Source organism: Heterodontus francisci, chromosome 10 (assembly GCF_036365525.1).
Source record: "Heterodontus francisci isolate sHetFra1 chromosome 10, sHetFra1.hap1, whole genome shotgun sequence".
In the NCBI taxonomy this organism is placed as follows: Eukaryota; Metazoa; Chordata; class Chondrichthyes; order Heterodontiformes; family Heterodontidae; genus Heterodontus; species Heterodontus francisci.
Window position 1 is genome coordinate 114323434 of NC_090380.1, and position 10423 is coordinate 114333856.

The 10423-nt window shown below is 42.2% G+C and overlaps 1 protein-coding gene across 1 annotated transcript; it reads right to left on the reverse strand.

Annotated features, from left to right (window-relative positions):
• Positions 1–4256: 4256 nt before the first annotated feature.
• On the reverse strand, positions 4257–9638 carry LOC137374272 (lysozyme C, milk isozyme-like). The gene is made up of 4 exons (XM_068040067.1): positions 9509–9638; positions 7733–7909; positions 5080–5161; positions 4257–4323 (listed from the first exon to the last, which is right to left on the reverse strand). The coding sequence occupies exons 1-4, from the start codon at positions 9636–9638 to the stop codon at positions 4257–4259; spliced, it is 456 nt and encodes a 151-aa protein (XP_067896168.1).
• Positions 9639–10423: the final 785 nt, after the last annotated feature.

Genomic DNA, 10423 nt, shown 5'->3' on the forward strand with positions numbered 1-10423 from the left:
TCTTGTTGTCTCCAATCTCTGGAAATTCTCTGCCTCAAAATTGAGTCCTGTTGCCTTTTTTGTGTGCTTGAAAGATCCTGAAACCTCAGGAAAGTTTCTATTGTTGGATTGCTATTTAGAAATCCAAGTAGACCTGTTGCTGCACTTTTTGCTGTCAGATCTGTGTGACGCCTGCTGCAGACGAATTGCCTTGAATTCCACTACAGACTGTTCATTAATTTCACCTGGAGATTTCGAGAGGCACCTGACTATTCGACTCTGGGATACTTCACTGAACTGGAAATATTCTACCAGAAGTTACAACCCAGTTACTTTGTTATTGCTAAGAAACTGTTGCAAGTTTAACCAATCTTTTAAAACTGGTTCCCTGTTGGTTTTGAATGTATGTGTGTGCATGAGGGTTAGAAAGAATAAGAAGGTATAAAATTTGTTCAACATATAAATATATCTCATTATTGTTTAAAATTGGTTTACTAATAAATTGTTAATTTGTTGTTATTTAAAGAAACCTGGTTTGGTGTGCTTTATTCTGGGGAATAAAGACGGTGTTTCTTTTGGGCCTCCTTATCTCGAGAGACAATGGATACGCGCCTGGAGGTGGTCAGTGGTTTGTGAAGCAGCGCCTGGAGTGGCTATAAAGGCCAATTCTGGAGTGACAGGCTCTTCCACAGGTGCTGCAGAGAAATTTGTTTGTTGGGGCTGTTGCACAGTTGGCTCTCCCCTTGCGCCTCTGTCTTTTTTCCTGCCAACTACTAAGTCTCTTCGACTCGCCACAATTTAGCCCTGTCTTTATGGCTGCCCGCCAGCTCTGGCGAATGCTGGCAACTGACTCCCACGACTTGTGATCAATGTCACACGATTTCATGTCGCGTTTGCAGACGTCTTTATAACGGAGACATGGACGGCCGGTGGGTCTGATACCAGTGGCGAGCTCGCTGTACAATGTGTCTTTGGGGATCCTGCCATCTTCCATGCGGCTCACATGGCCAAGCCATCTCAAGCGCCGCTGACTCAGTAGTGTGTATAAGCTGGGGATGTTGGCCGCTTCAAGGACTTCTGTGTTGGAGATATAGTCCTGCCACCTGATGCCAAGTATTCTCCGAAGGCAGCGAAGATGGAATGAATTGAGACGTCGCTCTTGGCTGGCATACGTTGTCCAGGCCTCGCTGCCGTAGAGCAAGGTACTGAGGACACAGGCCTGATACACTCGGACTTTTGTGTTCCGTGTCAGTGCGCCATTTTCCCACACTCTCTTGGCCAGTCTGAACATAGCAGTGGAAGCCTTACCCATGCGCTTGTTGATTTCTGCATCTAGAGACAGGTTACTGGTGATAGTTGAGCCTAGGTAGGTGAACTCTTGAACCACTTCCAGAGCGTGGTCGCCAATATTGATGGATGGAGCATTTCTGACATCCTGCCCCATGATGTTCGTTTTCTTGAGGCTGATGGTTAGGCCAAATTCATTGCAGGCAGACGCAAACCTGTCGATGAGACTCTGCAGGCATTCTTCAGTGTGAGATGTTAAAGCAGCATCGTCAGCTGTGTTTAGTTTGGCTAATATCCAGTAGGTGGGAAACTTTACTAATATGCTGTGACCTTTGGAGTAGTGGGACTGAATTAACAGTGCATTACTCCTGCCTTGGTCGTAACACAGCAGTGGCCACTGCTGCTGGTGGCGCTGCTGGGACTGAGAGCTGCCGGCCCGCTGATTGGCTGGCAGCTCTTGGAGGCAGGACTTCCTGCCTCACGGTTGGAAATCCCGCCGAGGCCAAGTAAGGGTCTGGACCACGTAACATCACTGCATGGCTTCCAGGCCCAGCGGATGCGGGCTCACCCCCAACTTTTTGGCTGGTGAGTGGGGCCTCCAGTCCAATTTAAAATTCCAGCCATTGAATTTAATTTTCCAATTTCATGCTAATTTTGCATGTTTATTAATGTCTTCCTGTATTTTATCTCAGTCATCCTCTGTGTTAACTAAGCCCCATTATTTGGCGTCATCCGCAAAAATTTGGAATTGTTCTTCCGATCCCTAAGTTCAAATCTTTTATGTAAATAGTGAAGAGCAATGCTCCTTGTGGAATACCATTTCTCACCTTTAGCCAGACTGAGTAACTACCTTTAAGTCCTTTGATGCTTAAATACTTTCAATTTGAGAAACATTGTCAATTTTTGGGACAGTTTTTGAGTTTATGACTGCATGGTTTTAATTAGAGACTTTGAAATAAAAACAATTAACAAAGCAAAAAGAAACTACAATATTGAGTTAACAAATAATACAAAAAGAAATAGGATAGGATAGGGCCATTAAGTGATAGGCACGATATAATCACAGGTAATGACAGTGAAATGGCAGAAATACAAATTAATTATTTTGCTTCAATATTTACCAGAGAAACTATCATCATGGATGTGACATTAAAAGGAATGATCAAAAGGATGTTGTCATGCTAGGCCCCCACCTGCCAAGAATGAAGCACATTCATTTTGTCATGAACATTGATTTCAAACTGTTACTGGAGTGAAGAAAGGACTTGTTAAACAAATCAGCTGTGGCTAGAAAAGCCATTTGCACATTAACAGACAGTGTTTGGAAGGACAAAGCAGCCATTCCCTGACATTCAATCCACAATGGACTTTTGATCACCAGATGTTGAAGGTGGGGAGCTCGCATTCCAGGTTGACTGCTAAGATGGCCAAATACACAAATGGACATGGTCAAACCAGCTAGTCACATGACTAACCTGCTGGGCAACCAGAGTTTTTTGAGTTTGTACAAACAGTTTGGGCAAAAAGTCTGTTTGCTCCTGGACTGAGAAGATCTCTCTTCTGTCTGCTCCCATTTCTTTCTCTGAAGTATCTGAATCTATTGAAGACACATGAAATCAAAGAGAGAAAAGTCTCCTACAGTAAACAAGGTTTAAGAAGAATACTGGGCTCCAACAAAAAGCAAGATCTACCTCCAATCAAGGACTCTGCAGTGAGCTCGAAGAACCGTAACAACAACTCTTCAGATATTGCCTCAAACCTTTCCACTTTATTTCTTCTGCTGTGTTCTGTCTCTATCTGCATGTGTGTATCGCATATGCATGCTAGTGTGGGCGTGTCGTGTATCTGTAGGCGTCAACCGAACTAGAATTTAAGTTTTAATAAATTTCAACTTTTCTTCTTTAAACCTAATAAAGTCTTCTTGTGCCAGTTTATTTGCCTTATAATTTGAAAGCGGTGAGCAAGGATTCACCAAGGGGGAGCTAAAGCACAGTGTGTTTAAAATTAAACCCTGTTACAGTAAGACCAGGTGAAGGCTGAAAGGGAACCCTAGACCTCCAACTCACCTGTTCGTAACAATATAAGGACATTTAAGATTAAAAAAAGGTGGAGATAATTGATAAATTAATCAAACTTAGAGAGGATAAAATTCCTGGAGCGGATGGATTACATCCACACATACTGAAAGAAGTTAGAGAAGAGATAGCAGAGGCACTATTACATATAGATAAATATCCTTTGGAAAAGGCAAAGATGCCAGAGGACTGACAGACAGCTAATGTGATTCCTAAATATAAACAGGGAGATAGAACAGATCCAGGAAACTAGAGAACAATTAGCTTAACACTGGTGGTAGGAAAGATAATGGAAGCCTTACTCAAAGATTGTAATAGAAAAACATCTAGAAGCTGAAAACATAATAAAGAGTAGGCAGCACAGCTACCAAAAGGTCCGATCATGCTTCACTTATTGAATTCTTTGAACAAGTAACAGAAAGGGTACATAAGGGTAATGTAGTAGATGCAATAATTTTATATTTCCAAAAGGCTTTTGATAAGGTCGGGCATAGATGACATATGACTAAGGTCAGAACATGTGGAGTATCTGAATGAATAGAAAGCTGTCTACGAAACAGGAAATAGAATAGATTTTGCAGCTTCATTCCCAACCTTTTAACTTTCCCTTTTGTCTTCCTCCTTTATTTTTCATGTACTAAGTGTATGCCTTCATCTTTAGTTTCAATTTTCCTTCTCACACTTCTTCACTTACAATTAACAGATCTACTGTTTTATCTTGATTGCTCAATTGGACTGAAACACTCGAGGTTTGATGCTTTCTTGTGCTTATTTTTAATGAGCTGTGACTGAGAGTCAGGCCTTCCCTTACTGGGTTCCCAGCAGTCTTAACAATGCAGAGCTAGCTACTGAAAGTGTCACATGTTGTGATGTGTCTGAAGCGAGTGGGTTTGATCAACGGGAACACCGCCTTCTTTACAAGAAGCAGAAGTATGTGTAATAATCGATCCATTTCCCCTTGCAGTTCTTGACCCAGCTGGTCCTGCAAAACCAGAGCATCAGAAAACAAGAGATCAGTCAGAGAGAATCACAAGAGCTCAAGTAACATATTTATTGACATGAGGTATTGAAGTCATCCACAACCCACCCTCCTTCCTTCAAAGTTTCCTCCTGCTGATTCTTACTAGAGTACAGAAGCCCCCACTTATCCTACCCAGGGGTTACTCCTCATGTGTGTGCCTGTTACAAATGTTCAGCCTGCAAATTCCCCTGTAGTGCATTTCACCAGATTCTCTCATTGTAAAATAAACGCAACAACCACTAATATTACAGAAAAAAGTTGGGCACAAAGAGGCTAGAAAGATGTCTGATAAAATATAGTATAGGGCCAGTTTACAGGTTTCCCCAGCAGCAGCCTAAAATTGATACCCCTTACATATGCGGCCTTTACTAAAGTTGATTTCAATTTTGTGAAACCCTTCCTTTAGTGCACTGTGTAACATAATACTCACTGTGACACTCCCTATAACCCACACCCTCATTTTAAATTCTCTATAACACACAACCTCATTGTACACTCTCTATAACACACCCTCACTGTAACAATCACTGTAATGCTCTCTATAACAGTCCCTCATTGATCCCTAAAATGCCTGTTTACAGCAAGCTGTTTGTGTGTGCCTATGATGTCATTGCAGCATTTGTAACCTGGATATAGAAACCAGCAGCATTCCATCACTCAGTTATAACCACAACATTTAAATACACAGAGAGAGAGAAGATCGAGATTTTAACATACCAGGCCTCCATTCCTTGTTGGTTCACTATTACTGCTGCACAATCAATGTCAGGTTTTAAATCCTTATTATTGTTCAGAAAAGCTACATTAAAAAAAAGAAATGTGATATTAGAATCAATTTTCATATCTAAAGTGTGTTTCGATATAGATTTAGAAAGCTATAGGTCGAGATGTCGAAGGGTGCGGAATATTCCATGCTTTAAATGTTGTTGCTTGTGGTACAGTTGTAAAGGCCTAGGATGGACAGTATTTGATATTCTATATGTTGCAACATGCGTGGGTTAGGGTCTAGATTTGTCAGCTCAGCATGGGGTGGAGGGGGCATGAACGCCCATAGAAAATGTCAGACATTTTATGCATGCATTTTATACAAGGTTCCAGTTAATCTATTTTTCAGTCTATTTTTCATTGGCTGAGTGTAGAATGTTGGCCAGGATACCAAGGCGATGTAGTTTTAACTTATTGTGTGGCAAAAACTGGGTGATATTGACTTGGCAGTTCAACTTACACCGGGTTAGATTCTTTACCTGTTTATTGGATAAGGTGTAAAATAACTTTTCCGATTGGCTGTGACCCATTTTTTTCCTAGCAACTGATGTGACAATTGTGCCCCTGGGAAAATGTCACTCTTCGTCAAATGGTAACATGGGAAATTTAACATCCACCTGAACAAGATGATTCAAAGGACAGTGCGACACTCCTCAGTGCTATATTGAATTGTCAATCTAGCTGAAGTCCTAGCGTGTGCCTTTGACCTTCTGATGTAGTCATGGGGTACTGTCAGCTCAGCCAAGCTTACATTCGATACAAACACAAGAGTGGGAGCGGTTACCAGCCTATTGTGTCCTTCAAGAATATGTACAGTAGTGGACAGGGTATATTACATAGAATTACATGGAATGTACAGCACAGGAACAGACAATTCAGCCCAAGTCTATGCAGGTAATTATGCTCCACTCGAGTCTCCTCTCAGCCTTCCTCATCTAACTATTTGCATAACCTCCATTCTCTCTTCCTCATATGCTGATCTAGTAACCCTTAAATGCTTCTATTCTAATCAACTCACTACTCCTGATGGGAGCGAGTTCTACATTCTCACCACTCTCTAGCTAAAGAAGTTTCTTCTGAATTCCCTATTTTGCAGGTACAGTAGCATAGTAGGTATGTTATTAGTAATCCAGAGGCTGGGACTCATGATCCAGCGATATGGGTTCCAATCCCACCATGGTTGCTGTGGTATTTAAATTCAATTAATTCAATAAGGTCTGAATAAAAAGGTAGTATTGGTAATGGTAACCATGAAACTATTGGATTGTCATAAAACCCAACTGGTTGACGAATGTCCTTTAGGGAAGGAAATCCCCTTTCCTTGTCTGGTCTGGCCTACGTGTGACTCCAACCCACAGCAATGTGGTTCACTCTTAACCACCCTTTGAAATAGCCTAGCAAGCCACTCAGCTGTATTCAAGGAGGCAGCTCACCAACACCTTCCCAAAAGCAATAAATACTGGTTTTACCAGTGATGCCCATTCCCATGAAAGGATAAAAACAAAATTTGACCTCTTGTTGACTATCGTATATCGATAGCCTTTAGTTTTGCTCTTCCCCACAAGTGGAAACTCTCTTGGCTATATTTTAAGAAGCCCTCAACGTCAAGATCAGTGGCGGTGTGGGGGTGGGGGGGGAGTGGGGGGAGGGGGGGAGGGCTTGAAGATGGCTCTGGATGAGGCCCGCCATGGACCTCAATGCCGGCAGGGCCCAGCCTGATCCTCCCAGTGGCAGCAAGGCACTGTGGGGGCCACCCCGCCGCTGGATGACAGGACCACAATCAACATATTCAAATTAATTAAATTAATATATTAACATATACTTACCTTTAATTTTGAGGGCCCACTGTGATCTTTGACGTGGCGGCCGGCACTCCCACACCTTCAGATCCCCGTCTGGGGAAACGAGGCATGGCACTGGTGGGGAGGGGGGAGGAGGTAAGATTATCAATGCGAGGGTGGGGGGTGGGGGTGGGTGGGCGGTGGAACGTGGTTCAGTAAACATCATGGGTGTAGGGGATGGTGGGAAGAGTTGTACTTTAAACTTTGTGCAGTTTGTGGGGGGAAAGGTCAGATGTTAAAGGTAAGTGTTTTTTTGAGGGAAAGGGCAAATAGTTAATGTAATTATAATTGGCGGGTGGGAAAGTGGCATTGGAACTTTATTTTATTTTGGGGGGTTATGTCTTTAAGCTGCCATTGCTGGGGATGGACAGCCCACTCCCTCCACATGATTTGGGGGGGTGGGCCACCTGGCTATTTAAATGAGCTGCCGCGCTTGGGATTGCAGTGGCTGTTTGGCATGCAGCACAAACTCCAAGATCTCTTTGTCTACTCTATCAAAACCTTTCAGAATTTAAAGACCTCTGTTAGATCATCCCTCAACTTCATCTTTTCAATAGAAAAGAGACCCAGCCTTTTGTTCCTTTCCTGATATTTATAACCTCGCAGTTTTGGTATCATCCTTCAAAATCTTTCTTTGCACTGCCTCTAAATCCATTTTGCAACATGGCAACCAGAACTATGTACAGCATTCCAAGTGCGTACTTCTTATATGAAAATAAAAACAAAAATTAAACTTAAGATTAACGTTATCTTGTTTCACTTACTGAGACAGTTCATGTTACAGGCATTTGGACCATCCGGAAACATCTGATCTGCACACCACCAATTACTGTTGATCTGAAAGATCCCGTAGTCTCCTGACCAGATCTTTCCATCATTGCCTCTCTCGTAGTATTCTGCAAGTGTGTTGTATTCACTCTCATGATAGGCCATACACACCCCTAGAATTAAAATGAACACAAGACACTATAGTTTGGAAGTTGTGACAAACACAACTGTGATTCACACTGCGCCTTGTGAGGGGAGATTGGGGACAAGCTACAGCAAAGCTTTGTTTCTGCACAACCTCAAGGTGAATTTCCTCAGAGCTTCTCATGCTCCACTGCCGTAACTTAAAAGTAAGCAGGGAAGTAAAGTGAGTGAAAAAATGAAAAACAGACAGAACAGGCTATTGTCATTCTCTTATCTACAACCTGTTCACCTGAAGGCAGTAACTGTGGGAACTGGAGCAGTGTACAAGTTGAGACGTCATTTTGCTGATTGTCTCTCCTGTTCTCCTGACAATGGTGACTCTCACAGGGATTCAGTTCATGGGCATCTATAAGTATTACTTTGATTGAGTTTAGACTTTTAAAGTGGAAACGCTATTCTCTCCTATGCAGCCTCACAGACAAACCAGTCCCACCGTCGCTGCTGCAGATGCCAGAGATCAGAAATATAAATAAAAAATGCTGGAAATGCTCAGCATTTTCTGATTATATTCCACCCTTCTTAAACATCTATACACATGTATCTCTGACAAAGATGAAGCAGTTCTAACTTGTTTTGGTCCAGTAATTATCCCTCTAATAGACACAATGCGTGAGAGCTTTAAGACCCAACTACACAGCATTAGCCCATATTTGCTTTTAGGGATAGCCGGCTGGTGTGGTACTGAAGACTGGTGATCAATCTATTAACAAGTGGAAATCATTCCAAAGCAGAAAAATCGATTGCTCAGCGTTTCCTATTAGTTGTTCTGGGCACGTTATTAATTGTTTACATTGTAAATCTATTGAAGCCTCTCTCAAAGGAATAAGGATTTGAGATTCATTAAGATATTGACCTCAGATACTAAAATTTAAAAAAAGTCAAAGAAAATTTGCCAAAACATAAAACAGCAGAACCCTGTCTCATATTCCTGCCCTAAGCTAGTGGTGCAGAGACCAATTGTAGCTCTGCAATGGTCGGCTTGGCTAACTTACAAACAACCATACAAAATTGATGGGGAAGAAAAGACTAACTGGTCCATCAGGTCTGCCTCTCACTATGATGGCCAGACCATCACAACTAAACATCCCCTTGCCCCATGACTCCCCACCATCCCCCGCCCCATCCTCGACCACTGAAACCATTTATCTCTGTTTAGAGCAAAAGAAAAGAAACTCAGAGCCTCTCAAGGGAAAATACTCGGAAAAATTCCTCCTCAATCAAAACCAGTCTAGAACATGTCATGGTCCAAGTGTTATTTATAAAAATAATGTGTTCGCTGCCCCAGTCAGGAACCAATCCAGATCTTTCCTGAAGGCAGAGTGTCAGCACTCAACACACCAGCTGGGAATGTATTCCAGAGGCTCACTACTCTCCTGGAAAAGAACTGCCCAACATCCAGTCTATTCCTTCTCTTGCATAGTTTAAACTAAAGATCAATTTTCTCTGACCAGACTCAGACATTCCCAGGCCCCATCAATGTGACATGCACTCACCCACTGAGAACGGCAAGAGGAAGATATAACCCGCAAGTGGCACTGCCTAAATAGAACAGAGAAAGTGTTACTTACAGTCTGCCACGCTGTATGCGGTGAATTTAGTCAGGATAGAATTCTTTACAGCGCGAGCAACTTGACATCGTGAAAGGATTCTGGCGTTGGTGACTGTGAGCAAGACACTGAAAATAATCAGAGTCTTCATCTTGTCGGTAGGAGGTGTGCCTGGGTCTGGTAATGGCTGCGCTTTTATACAGGATCGTGCCTCTGGTTATCAGTTCAACAAAGCTAATCAAACAAGAACCTGGGGAAAAAAAACAATGTTTTTCAAATTAGTGCCATGTTCCTGAATGTCACATGGTGATTTGGCAAACACTGCAATACAAGGTGAGGAAGCAAAAACTTTAGGGCTGACTTCAATATTTTTAGTCCTGGAGTAGAAGTGAGGGGAAAGTGTGAGTATGAATGTTTCAGGCATCTACAGTAACATTTGGAGCAGCCAACACTGGTTCATTAGTTAAGATTACTTTTGGCTTTTCAAAAGCTGGCTGGCATTCACCTGACCATACTACCTTGGTTTTCTTTTTCTGCAGCAAATCAGTGAGTGGAACTGCTGCAGCACTAAAATGTGATACAAACTTTCTGTAGAAACCACACATCCCCAAAAACCTCATGATTTCATGCTTAACTTTAGAAATAGAGAACTCCACTAAGGCTTGTACTTTTGCTGTTCTTGGCAATACTTGTCCTTGCCCCACTATATGTCCGAGGTAGGTTACTCTTGCTTTTGTGAATTCACTTTTTGCCAGATTTACCACTAAATCAGCGGCATTTAATTTTTTAAACAGAGTTTCTAGTTGTTTTAAGTGTTCCTTCCAAGTGTTACTGTATATTACCCATCATCAAGATACACGACACAGTTGGGAACACTGGCTACCACTTGATTCATTAGGCTCTGAAAAGTTGCTGGGGCATTTTTCAGCCCAAATA

Bases quoted from the DNA above. Each gene is read 5' to 3' on its own strand.
- LOC137374272 (XM_068040067.1), bottom strand. From the start codon at position 9,638: ATGAAGACTCTGATTATTTTCAGTGTCTTGCTCACAGTCACCAACGCC. The intron at 7,910-9,508 runs GTAAGTAACACT...TTTTAATTCTAG, and splicing joins CGCATACAGCGTGGCAGACT to GGGTGTGTATGGCCTATCAT. The intron at 4,324-5,079 runs GTATGTTAAAAT...CTGGTTTTGCAG, and splicing joins CAACAAGGAATGGAGGCCTG to GACCAGCTGGGTCAAGAACT.